This window comes from Eptatretus burgeri, chromosome 3, assembly GCF_056783735.1.
Source record: "Eptatretus burgeri isolate ZD-2024b chromosome 3, Ebu_testis_v1, whole genome shotgun sequence".
NCBI classification, from domain to species: domain Eukaryota; kingdom Metazoa; phylum Chordata; class Myxini; order Myxiniformes; family Myxinidae; genus Eptatretus; species Eptatretus burgeri.
This window is the reverse complement of record NC_140963.1, coordinates 90,021,727-90,040,309: the sequence shown is the minus strand read 5'-3', so window position 1 is coordinate 90,040,309 and position 18,583 is coordinate 90,021,727. Positions and strand designations below refer to the sequence as shown.

General features: G+C 44.1%; 1 protein-coding gene across 6 annotated transcripts in view; it reads right to left on the bottom strand.

The window, feature by feature from the left end:
- Positions 1–1,083: 1,083 nt before the first annotated feature.
- MORF4L1 (mortality factor 4 like 1) overlaps positions 1,084–18,583 on the bottom strand; it is a 100,674-nt gene continuing 83,174 nt past the window's right edge. For 4 of the 6 annotated variants that reach the window (XM_085874465.1, XM_085874466.1, XM_085874470.1 and 1 more), the window contains 4 exons: positions 10,149–10,324; positions 5,776–5,860; positions 5,210–5,292; positions 1,084–4,602 (listed from right to left, as the gene is read on the bottom strand). In XM_085874465.1, the coding sequence (XP_085730591.1) occupies positions 4,592–4,602; positions 5,210–5,292; positions 5,776–5,860; positions 10,149–10,324 (355 nt within the window). In that variant the 3' untranslated portion in view covers positions 1,084–4,591. The remainder of the gene's footprint in view (positions 4,603–5,209; positions 5,293–5,775; positions 5,861–10,148; positions 10,325–18,583) is intronic. The other 2 variants (XM_085874467.1, XM_085874471.1) reach the window with 1 other exon arrangement.

Genomic DNA, 18,583 nt, shown 5'->3' with positions numbered 1-18,583 from the left:
ATAGCAGGGGAGTTAACCGGTAATTGCATGGCAATGAATAAATGAAATAAATAATTGCAATACATTCTGTTGTACGAGTAATCACGAACCATGGTATCGAATCCTTGTAAGGATATAGTACAGTACTTGTTATAATACATAGCAAAGCACCATAAGGCGATTTAGCTGTAATTCATTCAGTCTCTGTGAAGTGGAAACAGGTTTAAGAGTGATGACTGCAGGCATCTTATGGGATTTACACTGGCATGGATAGTGCAGCAAAGACAATTTCTCATGTTGCAATTATATATATATATATATAATTCTATAGTGCAGTGGCATATATATATATATATATATATATATATATATATATATATATATATATATATATATATATATATATATATATATATATATATATATATATTCGCAAGTTTCCCATGCATGCACACGATTCTAAACGGGGTAGGGATGGAGGTGGCAAAAATGCAAATCACATCTGCTGTCATTGAGCCGGCAAGCTGGGAGCAACAATTCACATTTATTGCCACATCCGATGGAATTTAAATGCTCTAATGGCGGTTAGGTACTCCATTTGAAACTGTTTGGTCGATATATGTAGCTTGTTCATGCCTAGGGTCCCGAATAAAAAAATATATATTGGTGTCAAAGTCAGTGACCAATTGCAAATCAATAGGAGCTCTACCAGAATAGTAATATGCCCATTGTATTCCAAGGTAAGAGAATGGTCATACTCTACTGTTTAGGTTTGTTCAACTATTGCACATTTTGGGGACTTTGTGCCACCTCCAGACAGAGTGAAGTACGTGCTGCCTGGACGATTCAAACTCTCCACAGAGCAACACAAAAAGGCAGGAAAGAAGGGTGGAGGGTGAGGCTTGAACTCATCATGCCTCTGACATATTCTCTGCCAAGTACTTGCATGGCTCAGCAAAGAAAGCTTACCCATGTGCAACGTGCAAGATTACGTGATAAACAATATCACACGCAACTCGTGCTCGACTAGTCAGCAAGAATTCTGTCCGGGTTTGTCTTGCAGATTACCATCTTCAACTTAATGTTGGGGGAAGACAAAGGAAAAACGTTTTTCATTTTAATAACAAAATATAAAATGCACAATACATTCCAAGCAAGAAACAAATACCTAAAAAGATGCACAACAGCTGAACTTGAGTGGTGAATAAGAAGATAAAATGGACATTACAAATGAATGGCCAAAGCACATTAAAAAGAAAACTGATATTGCAAAAAACATGGATGCCAACAAATCAACAACTAAATAATACGTAAAGCTTTGTATCAAAGATAACTCTCAAACATGTTGGCTCTTGAAAAGCTGTTTACAAAGCGAATCAAATTGGTAATTAACTGCGTACTCGCAAAAGTGGGCAAATAAACACGCATGATGGATGGCTGATATGAACACGAATGGTGAGCATTACAATGGAATCCATGGCCAAAGCAATGTATTAACACTGCCCATTGAATTCTAAGATCGTGATTGTAATTCTGTAATTTGTGTTGCAGATGATGATGACAGCACAGTTTAATTGTGAACCTAAACCGTACATTGCATGGTGTTAAATTGGAGGCAAATTTGAGTCAATGCATTTCGGGCGATAAATGTTCTAAGAGATAACGACATAAACAAAGGAAGGTGGAAGTGTTGAGAAAAGGAATAGAGACTGGGAGACTAACAGCCTGGGAGGCCAAGAATGTGGAAATGTGTGTCAGTGAGGGAAGAGGGAATCCAATCGTACCTCTTCACTGCAATAGTGACAATGACCTAATGAATCACAACAGCACTTACTGCAATGGTCCTGACCAACAGGGGCACCCAACATGCATTTTTAAGATAAAAAGGAATCTTTCAACAGCGATGGCCAGTGAGCCAAAAACACATCTATGGATCGATTCCCTTCCCACGAGGTGGGCTGGCATTGCCAAAAAAAACTAAAAGGGTTGTGATAGCCAACTGATACTGCAGTTTAGTGTAGCAGCTGACACTGCTATGAACAGTGGCTGCTTGCATGCCCTTCCAAGACTTCTAACCAAGCTGGAGGTTCATTGTTAACTTTATATGCAAGTAAAAAGGCGGCAGAAAAATAAATAATCCTCCATGCACACGTGACAAAAGAGAAGAAAATAATATAAATGTTTTAAATTGATCATCTGAAATTACCAATAAATAGCCCTCGTTGCTATCAGCATGGGGTCACCAAAAGAAAACAAATAAATAAATAAAAGTGGCCCATAGGGCCAGGACTTGACGAAATTCTTAAGTGATCATGACTACCATGAAAAACCATAGATAGCACTTACCATGTTAAATTAAAATACCTGTCACCTCCGTAATCCGTAACGGATGTGACCAATTTTTAATCCAGTCAAAGATACTCCCCTCCTATGTCTGTGGTTCAAATTTGAAAGGAATCTGTTAAGATTTGGCAGAGACATGAATTTTTGAAATTCGGCCCATGCTAAAAGATATGGATTTTCGCGATTTTCAGGAATTTTTCCTGACCTTGACATGCCAAAAGTTATAGGGTTCTATTCTGGTGGCCAATAAGTCCATTGGTGAAGTTCCATGACATTCCGACTCGAAATGCGACCTGTAAAGCGAGACGTACACACAAACAAACAAACTGAACCGACCAACATACTTGACAAAATCATAGATTTCGTCAAGTAAAAACCCAATTGTTTGTTTCATGAACCAACTTGTGGCAAAAATGGGACAAGTGTGTCACATATGTAGGCTAGGGCAGCTAAAGATGTAGAGGAATAATGAATAAATTAATGGAATTTTTTTTTAAGTGAAATCTTGTGCCTCATTATCATTGTTACTCATTGAGCATTGTTGAGTGTTCTTATTGATGATTGAGCAATGTCATGCATTGTGAAGTGTGGAATGACTTGACTGACACCAGCTGAAATGTTACAATCGCAGGGCTGGGGTTGATTATATGATTGTAATCAATTGTCATTTTAGCTGCAGTCACAATTTTTGAAATAATTTTGATTGGGAATGTAATCACTTACACCTGAGCGAGCTCAATATAATAAGGCAAGTGGAGATCTGCCAATTTTTTTTCATTGTGCTCCTTGGTTAGAGCCTCATATGTATTTTCATTCTTGTCTGCTTTGGAGTCACTAGTTCAATATTGGTTGTGGTGAGTCAATATGGACAACTGGTCACCTTCCACCAAATTAAGGAAACGTCTACTACTGGGATATTCAAAGCTAAATGTAAATACTGCACTGCATCTGAGTTGTCTGTGAAAGGCAGATCCTCCTCAAACTTGATCACCTATCGAAAGGAAAGTTTATTTTCCATTATTATTTTATGATGTCTGTTTATATTTTGCTTTTTTCTGTTCTGTCTGATATAGGTAGAGGTAAGCTTGAAAGGAAAATATTATATATATATATATATATATATATATATATATATATATATATATATATATATATATATATATATATATAAAAATTGGAGGACGACATCAAGCTGCAGGTGGTCAAGGCAGCAAGGTGGTATTTCCAGGTGACCAAGATAAGGTTCCTATTCCATGTTTTTCACTCCACACTGCAGACACTTGACTGCAGTGGCAAGCCAATTGCCTCCGAAACAAACAATGCCAAGGATCTAAAGGATCTAACTGAAATGTCAGCATCTTTTGTCCAGTGATTTGAGAACTCCAAAATGACCTTGTCAATCACAACATGACGTTCAAATCCAAGATGGTGGCCACTTTAAGATCATCAGTACACACAAACTTCACCAAGTTTGAGGAGGAGACCTTTAAGCTGGGCTGTTGCTCCAGATTCACAGTGGAAACTAGCCCGGTATACACCAGAGGAGTCAAATGAGCTGAAACAGGTCACTCTTCTGAAGGTCACAGTTGTTGCACCACCCCCTACAGCACCTGAGGAAGGCTTCTCACCATGCAAAAGGGTCATGATTCTTCAGCTTCAGGAAAGACATCCCTTTGCAAGATGCTTATCAGATGCAATATATGAAGACAGATGTAATGGTCATAGTCATTAAACTTATGAACATTAATAAAAAGTAATCATGCATCTGTCATCATTATCATTCAATTTTGCCTCCAATTGTCATTTAGGGTAATCATCATCATCATCACAACCATACTTTTGTACGCAATCAACCACAGCCTTGTCAATTTCCATGAACAAAAGAAAAACAAACACCCCAAAACAATGAAATTGTTTGAACTAAACAAATTATTGTCTATCTCTATGGAACACAAACCTTTGTTCTTATAAAGCATCATCATGGAAAATCCTTTTTTCCCTTCGAAGCAGGAGATGAGCCATTAATGGAAAGATCCTAAGAAGAAAATGCCTTTTAACATCTACATCTCAGTATGAAAACATACTGGAATTGATGCAAACTACTATTAAATAAACAACTTTAACAAATTGTGCACATTCAAAAGGAACAGGGTTTTCAAAGTGTCAACTCAAACATAGTCTCCTTTCTGGCTTTCTCAAACAGCCTTGCGATGGTATTCAGGTGGAGCGACTTCATAATCATTGGCACTAAAGAGTGCAGCAGAATTCTTCACCAGGTACCTGTAAGATCAACAATTAAAAAATGTGTACCTCTTGTGATAATACAAGCCTTTGAATAAGATACTCTTGCTATAGCGGAGAGTAATCTGTTCCAAATATCAAGCAAAATAACCAAGGTTGACATTATGGTAGGCTCTCATTAACATGAAGTCTTTGATACAAATTTTGATAATACAAATGCAAAAAAATGAAAAAAAAAATCGAAGGAAAATAAAGGCAACAAGAAAAAGAGCAATCAGAGATTGCAGATCCATGCCAGGACTTGTTTTGTTTGGTGTATTTTGTGTGACGTTTGTGCACTGGTGTTACGTCATGAATAAGAAACATAATGAGAACTGCCACTTTAAAAATGCTGGCAGTGACGAATGGTTCAGCCATTTCAGAGAAGAAGATTTTTGAAGGTTTTTGTTTTTAGAAACAATATGGCTGCCGAATCACGTAATCAACGACATCATCAAAAAAAATTTGTGGATGATTTTATCCCGAGATGACCCTCAAATATTTTCATACTGATCAGATGTAGCATTCTACAAATGCAATTATGACGTCAAAACAAAGGCACCTTTGACATAAAAAAAAAATCACACTCATTCCCTATGAGTAATACTTGCGATGTGTGAAGTTTCAATTTTTTTCCTTGATGTGGTTTCAGAGCTAGAGGTCCAAAGTTTTTCCATTTTTCCAACATGGCTGCCACACCACGTGACCAATGACATCATAATTATAATTACAACATTCTACATGAGTAGTTGCACCAGTGGTGAAAATTTTGTCTCAATCCGACAAGCGGTTGCAGAGAAAAACACGAAAGTTCTGTGCGGACAAATAAAGACAGACAGACAAACAAACAAACAAACAAACGGACCCAAATGCAATACCTTCTCCTTCGGCGAGGGTAATAATGTTTATTTACCAAAAGAAAAACACAAAACAAAAGGATAAAATGCAAGCAGATGACTTGAATTACTTGCTGTGAAAGTTTCATTTGATCAAATGAGGTACAGACACAAGCAGTAACCATCCTTTTAAGGCCTGGAATATGAGTAATCGCCATTTGCCGAATGAGTTGGACGCCCCATGAAGGTGATGCCAACATGCATGCTTTTACAATGCACGGAAAAGTCTGCCAATGAACCACTTTGAAGCAAGGGGATTTATAAAGCAACTACTTACTTCAAGAAGTCATGCAAGAAGTTGAGCAGCAATGTTATCCCCTTCTCGTCGAGTGGTGTGTAGGCCAGCATAGCACCGATGCGCACTGTCCAAGCACAGATTGAAGCAAAATTAAATAGAATCTTCAAAACACACAACCGGTTCTCAAAATCACAGAGCAATAATATACGGAATGCCTCGGCCACTAGAGTCTTCCTGTCAGGCGTTAACCCGGCCTGCGGCTTTGGAATCCGAGCGCACTTTACGTTCACGTCCGATAAGCTTAGCATCACAATTATGGTGAATAGCCATTCATCCTAGTGTTGACAACTTGGTGATTAAGTAACCATGGCAGAGCCACCAGGTTTGTCGATTTTGAACAATTGTGACAAGCCACACAGCTTAATGCAATTGGCTCATTCGCTTCTGCTTGATTTGCAGCCACAGACATGGATAAAAAAAGGGCGGCAAATGGTTGATGTACATTTGCATAAAAGGGCATTACAATTTATTAAACTGATTAAATAGCACCAGCTTTTCACATCACAGATATTACCTTAACCATAACTCGTGCTCATTGCTCCATCTCATGGTGTTGTACCAGTTTAACAGAGGGAGGAGGAATTTATCAGTTACCATCAACACTTCCAATAAGAGTACATGTACTATCCTACCAAGTTGTTTTTGGTCTTGGCCTACGATTTATTTAACATCCAACATTTGTGATATTTTAACCTGCTGACCTTTCTCTAGCATGCTGCCTAAGCTTTCACCTTTCACTGTGAGCCTCCACTGAGCTGCAAGAGTAACATCATACTCCCATCCATGTATTCAATGACAGAATCTTTTCTTCGACAAAGACAGCCTGGATTTTTGTCAAATGGTAATTTTAAAACTTCTTTCAAACTTCGCTCATTAAAGGTGAATCAAATCCAAAACAATTTTCTTGTGATAGGGCAGTAACCACACGTTTAACTGCACAATCATCTGCCCCATAAAAAATATGGAAAACAAACCACATTTTCTGGAGCATTAAATGTTATAATATAATAATGGTTCTCCTTTATAACCAAAGATTGCCGTTCACACGACACGCAAACACCTGGGTGCATGGATTTCTTACCAGTGTATGAGTGGGCGGCTGTCAACACAGCAACCATACTGCGATAGCAAGCAGGGTAATCTGATGTCAAGGAATATCTGAGACTAGCAGACGACTTGCTGACCGACTTTTGATGTTTGCTTTCTTCACCAGAGGTCGCTGTAAGTTCAGCTCTTCTTTCCTGAATCCTTGCTATTGGAGGTAGGAAATCTTTAAATAACTCTGAACCTGGTGAAAATTTCTCATTGTAATCCTGTGGTGTATATTTACATTAATACTGCCCATTAAAAAAAACTTATATGCCACAGGAAGGTGTTATAAATACCGAGTTTAATCGGCACAAATACCGACAACAGTTTCCCAAGAAGTTATCTCTTTATGATGTAGGCAAATATGAGCGTTTTGCTCCTTCCCTCAGCCCCCACCCAATCTACATGTGCTCCTCAGGCAGCACAGCCACCCCAAAACATCACTGAATCTCCTCCATGTTTGACTGTCGGGAAGGTGTTCTTTTCTTTGAAGACTTCATTTTGTTTTCTGTAAACTTAGAGATGATGCGTTTTACCAAAAAGCTCTAATTTGGTTTGACTTGTTCAGGCAAACTCCAGTCAGGCCTTTTTTTTTTTTTTTTTTTTTTTCTCTCTCTCTCTCTCTCCCTCTCCCTCTCCCTCTCCCTCTCCCTCTCCCTCTCCCTCTCCCTCTCCCTCTCTCTCCGTCTCTCTCTCTCCGACTCTCCGTCTCTCCGTCTCTCTCTCTCCCTCTCTCTCTCTCCCTGTCTCTCTCTCTCCCTGTCTCTCTCTCTCCCTGTCTCTCTCTCTCCCTGTCTCTCTCTCTCCCTGTCTCTCTCTCTCCCTGTCTCTCTCTCTCTCTCTCTCTGTCTCTCTCTGTCTCTCTCTGTCTCTCTCTGTCTCTCTCTGTCTCTCTCTGTCTCTCTCTCTCTCTGTCTCTCTCTCTCTCTCTCTCTCTCTCTCTCTGTCACTCTCTCTCTGTCACTCTCTCTCTGTCACTCTCTCTCTGTCTCTCTCTCTCTGTCTCACTCTCTCTGTCTCACTCTCTCTCTCTCTCTGTCTCTCTCTCTGTCACTCTCTCTGTCTCTCTCTCTCTCTCTGTCTCTCTCTCTCTCTCTGTCTCTCTCTCTCTGTCTGTCACTCTCTCTGTCTCTCTCTCTGTCTCTCTCTCTCTCTGTCTCTCTCTCTCTGTCTCTCTCTCTCTCTCTCTGTCTCTCTCTCTCTGTCTCTCTCTCTCTGTCTCTCTCTCTCTGTCTCTCTCTCTCTGTCTCTCTCTCTCTCTGTCTCTCTCTCTCTGTCTCTCTCTCTCTCTCTCTCTCTCTGTCTCTCTCTGTCTCTGTCTCTCTCTCTCTCTCTGTCTCTCTCTCTCTCTGTCTCTCTCTCTCTCTGTCTCTCTCTGTCTCTCTCTCTCTGTCTCTCTCTCTCTCTCTCTCTCTCTCTCTGTCTCTCTCTCTCTCTCTCTCTCTGTCTCTCTCTCTCTCTCTCTGTCTCTCTCTCTCTCTCTCTCTCTCTGTCTCTCTCTCTCTCTCTCTCTGTCTCTCTCTCTCTCTCTCTCTCTGTCTCTCTCTCTCTCTGTCTGTCTCTCTCTCTCTCTCTCTGTCTCTCTCTCTCTCTCTGTCTCACTCTCTCTCTCTCTCTGTCACTCTCTCTCTCCCTCTGTCACTCTCTCTCTCTCTCTGTCACTCTCTCTCTCTCTCTCTGTCTCTCTCTCTCTCTCTCTGTCACTCTCTCTCTCTCTCTGTCACTCTCTCTCTCCCTCTCTCTGTCTCACTCTCTCTCTCTCTCTGTCTCTCTCTCTCTCTCTCTGTCTCTCTGTCTCTCTCTCTGTCTCTCTCTCTCTCCCTCTCTCTGTCTCACTCTCTCTCTGTCTCTCTCTGTCTCTCTCTCTCTCTGTCTCTCTGTCTCTCTCTCTCTCTGTCTCTCTCCCTCTCTCTGTCTCTCTCTCTCTCTCTCTCTGTCTCTCTCTCTCTCTCTCTCTCTCTCTCTCTCTCTCTCTCTCTCTCTGTCTCTCTCTGTCTCTCTCTCTCTGTCTCTCTCTCTGTCTCTCTCTCTCTCTCTCTGTCTCTGTCTCTCTCTCTCTCTCTCTCTCTCTCTCTCTCTCTCTCTCTCTCTCTGTCTCTCTCTGTCTCTCTCTCTGTCTCTCTCTCTGTCTCTCTCTCTGTCTCTCTCTGTCTCTCTCTGTCTCTCTGTCTCTCTGTCTCTCTCTCTCTCTCGGTCCCCTTCCATAGAACCCCCTTTGATGGAGTTGGTGAGGGATGGTGCGAGTCGAAATTGTCGTACCTTGTATCTGAAGGTCAGCTTGAATCTGTTTGGCAGTTGATCGAGGTGCTTTCTCCACTAATCGAACAATCCTTCGCTGCAATCGTCGATCAAGATTTCTCTTGCAGCCACGTGCAGGAAGGTTGGCTACAGTGCCATGGGCCTTAAACTTCATGATAACATTGTGTATGGTGGACGCAGGAACATCAATGTCTCTGGAGATGGACTTGTTGTCTTGAGATTGTCCATGCTTGGCTACAATCTTTGTCTGACCTCCTCAGACAAATCTCTGGTTTTCTTTCTTTTCTCCATGCTCATTGCGGTACACACAGTGACACAAAACAGCAGAATGACTCCTTTTTTCCATTCAAATTGGTTGAATGAGTGATTTTTTATAATGCAGGCACCTGCAACTCTCCACAGGCGAGTTCAACAAAGGAGAATCACCTGGTTGAAATCTAATTATTTCTAACAACTTCTAAAATGTGCCAATAATATTGTCTGGGCCATTTTAGGATTTCTTTGTGGAATAAGCTAAGATTTTGTGATTTTTTCAGCTTTTTTGTTTTGTTCCATTGCAAACCAAAGAAATACATATGTGGACACCAAAATATTTTCTAATTTCAACAATTTTCTGGAAGAAATGATGCATTATATGAAAAAAAAGTGCAAGTGTGCCAATATTTTTGGCGATGACTGTATATTATGCCTCAAACAAATAAGGGACAAATTCAAAAATTCAAGGAAAAGAACAAAGGGAACACTTGTTAATTCAACTTACTTTGTAGAACATACAACTTATTAGTTGGATATGGGAGCGAGGTGGAGGGGGGGGGTACGTTCTGTTGTGAAAAATTATTTTGATATTCCATCGAATCCATATACATTTTGCCAATAATAATGCTGTATAAATGTGACTTCAAGACAAATATCAAATAGAGCATAAAATCAGGCCATGATTTAGGCATTAGGGTATTACATAAATTAGGCTAAACAGCTTTCTGGCAATTGATGTAAATACCAACCAAAAAGACGCAACAGATGTGGTGCCCCATATAACTGAGCCATGGTCAAGTTTGGGTGTTCTGTGAGCATGTCCGCATATTGTGGTCGCTCAAACTTGTAGAGCAGCTGTGTGCCGAGCATGACATTGAAGTACTCGTGGATTCCCGCAACGACATCATTCACAGCATACTCGCGGCTGTCAAGGGGTAGTTGAGAAAAATAAATTCAAAACATTTGAATACATCTTCCTCCAATCATGACTCCAGGCTCCACCGACCAAAGTTAGATTTTTCATCAAAATTATTATATCCACAAATTAATCAGTTAATTCTGTCCAATGATAATCTACACCAATAAGTGTGTGTGTGTGTGTGTGTGTGTGTGTGTGTGTGTGTGTGTGTGTGTGTGTGTGTGTGTGTGTGTGTGTGTGTGTGTGTGTGTGTGTGTGTGTGTCCTCCAAAACCATGAAACCTAGCAGCGTAAAACTTTGCATGCATATTAAGAAAACTCCAACGAAGTGCATGACTGAAAATTGGGTGTTTGGGTTAATTAAAACACCCCTTTTGAAGATAATTAACGGCCTTATTTAATGATATCCTTTATCAGGCACCATCCTCGGCCACCTTGCTCTCTGGGGTCTTTAGGCGCATCCTGGGTTACCACACTGGGGTCTGAAGCCACTATTGTTTTTTGGCCTGCTCAACCATGCCTTGACATCTTCACGACAGTTTTTTTTTTTTTTTTACCACTTTCCTCACTCATATTATCAAATGCCTGTTCATCATAGCTACGAATCACTGGGTGCATCACTTTTGCAAGTGCTATCGTTTTCAAATTAGGAGCTTGGAGCGATTTCATGCATTATGTGATACAATTTTTTAACGATCTACTCTCACGGACGAATTAAAGTACATTATCGAAATACGATTTCGGCTTTGAAGATCGGATATCGTCTGGACTAAATAATTGTCGATGTCTGGAGTGAAATCTGATAATTAAAAGAAATAACGAGTCTTATCACTAAGCTGATATACCTATTTACTTTAAGCAAGCAAGGCCTATGGTCCCTCCTCCATTTCTACACAAGAAAGAAAATTATGAAATTTCCAAAACATTAAACTTGTCTTTTCCTACTGTTTGGAGAATTATATTGAGTGAACAAAAAATTCAGGAATGTGCCAAAATTAAGCAGCTTCATTGAGCTATATGATTTAACGCATTCAATGCTTTTCCTCATGCCCCCTCTCCCAGAGGGACTGCTTATCCATAGCGTCTGCCAGATCTGTGTCTATATTTTCGGAGGTTGCATGAGGTTCTCTTCAGGGAATTAAAGCAAATCTGGTGAAAAACGGACGTTTTAAAATAAAGTTAAAACGTTTGCGTGGAACGCGAACCTACATAGCACGTGGCGTGTGCGCAGATGAGCAGGCAATGTGTCAGATTATCTGCAATGTTTATTTCATGGGCGATTAGACATTGAGATGTCTCCAGGGTTGTTCCATGTTAAACAGCAACTCTTTTGTGGACAAAGTCATTATTTGAACGAATTCATTTAATTTCTTTAACTGCTGCAGTTGCAGTGAAGACCAGCTTTAAAGTTAAAGGGATCCTATATGGTATGCAGCCACAGCATGGCCAGCTGTTCTTTATTGTACACCGCTCCTTCCCAATTGCAAATCAAAGCGATGCATGATGTCATCGCCAGGCACCGAAGGAAGAGAATACTTTTTTTCTTGTTTGTTTACTTGTCCAGGTGATATTTCAGCCATCTTTTGATCGAGGAAGCTGAAATTTGGGGACAAAAGTGAAGATGTGCTTTGGCAACAATGTTATTTTTTATTTTTTGATTAATCAATTAATTGTTTAAGTAATTATTATCGATTTATTATTTACTTATATATTTTATTTCTTATCTGAGCAATATCTCAGGCACCTTTTGAGCAAGGAAGCTGATATATGGACATCACAGTGACCAAGTGATTTGGCAAAACAAAAGAGTAATTTTGATTTATTGATGAATCAATTAATCGATTAATTACTTAATTTTCAAAAAGTGACACATTCGGATGAAACAGTGGTCGTTTAGGTATGCGACTCGGCAATTGATGGAGAAATTTATTATTTTACGATTATTGTTTATTTATTTTAATTCTGCAATTAATCAATTATTGTACACCACTCTCTCCCAATGCTGACTCCATATGCTGCAAGGCGGCATTGCCCGGCGCCAAAGTTGCCCCAGCGATGTCGCGCACGGGAGGATTGATATTTATTTAGTTGGCATGGGGGCGGTGTTCTTTGAATGTACCGCTACTTGTCAACCATTAAATTGGAATGCTTCCTTGAGTGCAGTACAGTCGATAGTGGCACACTTCGTGTCCCGATCGGGATGTACAGCCGGCAGTGGCGACAAGGTACCACGTGGCCGATTTTCGAGTATGAGGTACCACTTGGCCGAGTGGGGGAGAGGAACATGATTCACAAAGGTTACATGGTTTCTCTTTGTGAGATTCAAAGCAAAATATATTTGATAACACCCGATTTCCGAGCTGTTTGCCAAATTAAAACGTTCTCTAAATTACAGAGCCAATTTCTTTTTTCCATGCGTCACATGACGATTGGCAACTGTTTATAAAGATTAATGTTTATGCACATCTCCCTGAAACGTATATAATGCAACATTGTTTCGATAATTTATTTATTGAAATTCCCCCAAAACAAGGGAGAAAGCTACTCAACGTTTCTGGGTTGTATACAGTACGTACTGTAATCGGTAATCACACTGACTCCAATCAGCCGATTCCTGAAGAATTGCTGATATCGGCCAAGCACTAATAGTGTGTGTGTGTGTGTGTGTGTGTGTGTGTGTGTGTGTGTGTGTGTGTGTGTGTGTGTGTGTGTGTGTGTGTGTGTGTGTGTGTGTTTCATATAGCATAATATTTTCTCTCCACTAATTCCCCTCACCCCACTTGCCTCTATCGCTCTTTATGTCTGTTTGTCTGTCTGACGGAGTCAGACAGACAGAATGACCCACTTTGCCCCACTCCCACCAAATACAGAGTAGTTCCAGCTCTATCTCATTCTCCACCCCCCCCCCCCCCGCGTCCGGGCGGACTTTGCCCCCTGACGCGTCCGGGCGGACTTTGCCCCATGACGCGTCCGGGCGGACTTTGCCCCATGACGCGTCCGGGCGGACTTTGCCCCATGACGCGTCCGGGCGGACTTTGCCCCATGACGCGTCCGGGCGGACTTTGCCCCATGACGCGTCCGGGCGGACTTTGCCCCATGACGAGTCCGGGCGGACTTTGCCCCATGACGCGTCCGGGCGGACTTTGCCCCCATGACGCGTCCGGGCGGACTTTGCCCCCATGACGCGTCCGGGCGGACTTTGCCCCCATGACGCGTCCGGGCGGACTTTGCCCCCAGACGCGTCCGGGCGGACTTTGCCCCCAGACGCGTCCGGGCGGACTTTGCCCCCTGACGCGTCCGGGCGGACTTTGCCCCCTGACGCGTCCGGGCGGACTTTGCCCCCTGACGCGTCCGGGCGGACTTTGCCCCCTGACGCGTCCGGGCGGACTTTGCCCCCTGACGCGTCCGGGCGGACTTTGCCCCCTGACGCGTCCGGGCGGACTTTGCCCCCTGACGCGTCCGGGCGGACTTTGCCCCCTGACGCGTCCGGGCGGACTTTGCCCCCTGACGCGTCCGGGCGGACTTTGCCCCCTGACGCGTCCGGGCGGACTTTGCCCCCTGACGCGTCCGGGCGGACTTTGCCCCCTGACGCGTCCGGGCGGACTTTGCCCCTGACGCGTCCGGGCGGACTTTGCCCCTGACGCGTCCGGGCGGACTTTGCCCCCTGACGCGTCCGGGCGGACTTTGCCCCCTGACGCGTCCGGGCGGACTTTGCCCCCTGACGCGTCCGGGCGGACTTTGCCCCCTGACGCGTCCGGGCGGACTTTGCCCCCTGACGCGTCCGGGCGGACTTTGCCCCCTGACGCGTCCGGGCGGACTTTTCCCCCATGACGCGTCCGGGCGGACTTTTCCCCCATGACGCGTCCGGGCGGACTTTTCCCCCATGACGCGTCCGGGCGGACTTTGCCCCCTTACGCGTCCGGGCGGACTTTGCCCCCTTACGCGTCCGGGCGGACTTTGCCCCCTTACGCGTCCGGGCGGACTTTGCCCCCTTACGCGTCCGGGCGGACTTTGCCCCCTTACGCGTCCGGGCGGACTTTGCCCCCTTACGCGTCCGGGCGGACTTTGCCCCCTTACGCGTCCGGGCGGACTTTGCCCCCTGACGCGTCCGGGCGGACTTTGCCCCCTGACGCGTCCGGGCGGACTTTGCCCCCTGACGCGTCCGGGCGGACTTTGCCCCCTGACGCGTCCGGGCGGACTTTGCCCCCTGACGCGTCCGGGCGGACTTTGCCCCCTGACGCGTCCGGGCGGACTTTCCCCCTGACGCGTCCGGGCGGACTTTCCCCCTGACGCGTCCGGGCGGACTTTGCCCCCTGACGCGTCCGGGCGGACTTTGCCCCTGACGCGTCCGGGCGGACTTTGCCCCCTGACGCGTCCGGGCGGACTTTCCCCCTGACGCGTCCGGGCGGACTTTGCCCCCTGACGCGTCCGGGCGGACTTTGCCCCCTGACGCGTCCGGGCGGACTTTCCCCCTGACGCGTCCGGGCGGACTTTCCCCCTGACGCGTCCGGGCGGACTTTGCCCCCTGACGCGTCCGGGCGGACTTTGCCCCCTGACGCGTCCGGGCGGACTTTGCCCCCTGACGCGTCCGGGCGGACTTTGCCCCCTGACGCGTCCGGGCGGACTTTGCCCCCTGACGCGTCCGGGCGGACTTTGCCCCCTGACGCGTCCGGGCGGACTTTGCCCCCTGACGCGTCCGGGCGGACTTTGCCCCCTGACGCGTCCGGGCGGACTTTGCCCCCTGACGCGTCCGGGCGGACTTTGCCCCCTGACGCGTCCGGGCGGACTTTGCCCCCTGACGCGTCCGGGCGGACTTTCCCCCTGACGCGTCCGGGCGGACTTTCCCCCTGACGCGTCCGGGCGGACTTTGCCCCCTGACGCGTCCGGGCGGACTTTGCCCCCTGACGCGTCCGGGCGGACTTTGCCCCCTGACGCGTCCGGGCGGACTTTGCCCCCTGACGCGTCCGGGCGGACTTTGCCCCCTGACGCGTCTGCACGGTGTAGAAGCATTTTCATGAGTGTGTAAATCGTAATTCACGCTTCATCGCAGGTCTGCCTTCCCTACCTCTCACTGCCTTCCCTTCCCCAACCCTCTCTCTCTCCCTCCCTCCCCACCCCTCCTCGCTCCCCCACCCCTCCTCGCTCCCCAACCCCTCCTCGCTCCCCAACCCCTCCTCGCTCCCCAACCCCTCCTCGCTCCCCAACCCCTCCTCGCTCCCCAACCCTCCTCGCTCCCCAACCCTCCTCGCTCCCCAACCCTCCTCGCTCCCCCATCCCTCCTCTCTCTCTCCCATCCCTCCTCTCTCTCTCCCTCCCTCTGGTATTCCCATCAGCAAAGTGACGGGTGGTATTTGCTGGTGGCATTCTAATAAAAATCGGACCAGTGGACCTGTAGCTTATCTGGGCTCTGGCTTAATGTTGTAACCCAAATTTTGTAGCATTCTGACCGGTGGGTCTGGAAAGGAAGATGTTTGAAGGAATTTACACAATTTTCCCTGAGATTGAGCAAGTCGGCCATTTTTACACACTTCCGGTCATGGGATCAGTATGACTTCTGCAATTTAACATCCATGACCTGGCCTAATGCTGTAACCCAAATTTGGTAGCATTCTGACTGGTGGATCTGGAGAAGAATTTTGAAGAAATTTCCTAAGTCGGCCATTTTGACCAACTTAAAGTCAAGTGACCGGAACAAGCTTTACAATTCCAGTTACCAGTCGGGATCGGAAGGTTGCTGCCAAATTTCAGCCAGATCGGCCCAGCGGTTTGGCCGGAGAAATCAAAATAGAAGACAGACGGATGGATGGAGCACAATGACAATACCTTACCTGGAATTCCAAAGCTAATCATATTCATAAAAAGAGCGAGAATTGCTTTGCAATACATGTCACCTCCCAATGTGATGTTTAGTAAGTCCAAAAATGGAATAACTCTGTGAAAAGTTGAAGAAATGCCATGTAATTCAAACTTATCATAATCAAGGCATTTCTCAGGTTTGGTTGAAAAAGGGTATAAGAAATAAATTGCAAAATCAAAGGTGGAACGGATGGACCGACGTACGGAGAGCAAACCGATTGTCCCCTCTCGCAAAACTGGTAGGGGACTAATAACTCGACAAGCGCTTTATAACTGAGCAGCTATGTCAGGGCCCAAGCTGTCCCGTTTTGATCCAATACATGATCCAGGATGTCATTTGTATCAAACTTATTTTCTACACTGGTAGATGATCACATATTTAAAGTTTCACAATGATCGGATAAGGTTGATTTTTCTTTCCAACATGGCTGCCAGACTGCATGATAGATAGCATCATTGTAATCATACTATATGCCCCAAAGGTAGTCAATCATATATGAAAAGTTTTGCATCGATCGGTTAAGCCATTTCAGAGATGGTTAAAAAAAACAAAAAACATTTTCATTCAATCCAATATGGCTGCCAGACTACATGACTGATGATGTTTTCATTGTCCAAATTTTATCCCCACGGTTACTCGATGATATACTTAAAGTTTCGCATCAATTGGTTTAGCAGTTGACAAGATATTTCAAGGTTTTAGCTTCAATCGATGATAGCTACCAGACCATGTGACCTATGATGTTTCAGTTATCAAATTGTATTCAGCATGGGGAGTCAATCATATTTCTAAAGTTTCCTATCGATTAGCTACGTGTTTTCTGAGAAGAGGATTTTAAAAGAATTTCTTTTTTCAATGTAATATGGCTGCCAGACCAGATGACTGATGACCTTTTTTGTTGTCAAACTTTTATCCCTATGAGTATTAGATCATACATATAACATTTCGCATCGATCTGCTCTGCCGTTTGAGAAATTTTTTTTAATGCTTTTTTTTTTCCCCAAAAAATATGGCTGCCAGACCACATCACCGATGACATCATCAATTTAAATCTCTTGACAAATTTCTCTGCTGATCACCGACAAAAATTTTCGTATTGATCAGATCAGGATTTTGACCAAACCAATTATGCCCGTCACACCAGGGCACCCAATGACGTCATCGTTATCAAACATTATTCCCCATAGAGAGTACCTGACATGTGCCAAGTACCTCAATTTTTTTTTAGTTCAGCAGTTTCTGAGATGTCCAAAGTTTTCGCTTTAATCTCACATGGCTGTCATACGACATCACCCATGATGTCATAGTTATCAATAACAATAAAAATTCTCCATGGGTAATCAATTACTCCTATGTTGAAAATTTCATATCAATCGCTTAAGCGGTTATAGAGAAAGCAAATTTAAAAGCGAATAAAAGTGAAAACGTGAGGGGGATGAACTATAATGAGAATCCACACCGGAATAATAGCCGTTTGGTTTGCACAGCCATGGAAGACAAAATTTCCAGGAGTTTACCAGGACAAAAAAGTTATTTTCCAGGACTTTTAATGCAAATGTTTTGTGCAACAAGTGGCATTGGAATAAACAAGAAGAATCAGAATGAAACCTTGTTTATTTTTATGTTATACCATTGAATATTTCAGTAATACATGTCCACTTACAGCCAAAATACACCAGCTTAGCATGTTATACAACGGAATCATTCCAAGATGTACCTTTTGCAGCATTAATCAAAGGCTTCTGTCACATGGAGTAAACTCCAATGAGTCATTATCCTCATTGTCGTAAAAATTTGAAGTCAACAAATTATGCTCTCCACATATGAGGTGGATTTTCAGACGACAGTAAGACCCTTGTTTTAAGCGGTGGGTTATGTTTTCTCTCACCGATAAACTAATGCGTCACGTAGTGGAACGGTTTACCAGAATCACCTCACTCGCGGTGCAAAAGCAGAGCATTTACTACCCATTGCATTATGTTTTCTGCGCATTTCTTTATTTGGCGGACATTGGACTCCTGAATGCCACAAATGTCTGCCTGGCGATGCTGTACACTCTCGTCTGATCAAGCCATTCCAAAACCTCCACTTTATTTGTAAAAAAAGACATCATTTTTCTCGACCTTTTTGCACTTTGTTCACCACTTAAAACAGTTTTCCTCTTGGGAGCCATGGTTAATAATCACGAAGGGAAATAATAACTGAAAACAAAGGAATTGATTACGATTCCATGGAACCGCAGTGTTGACACTAAGATAGGTATGCCTACAGAATAGTACTGTACGCGCTGCATGTCTCCGTTATCACCTGCAGCACAGAGGCACTGCCAATTTACAATTGTGTATAAAGTGGGAACAGCGTAAAGTCCCAAAAGGGGTCCTCAAATATTTTTGGTCTGAATGGATAAAT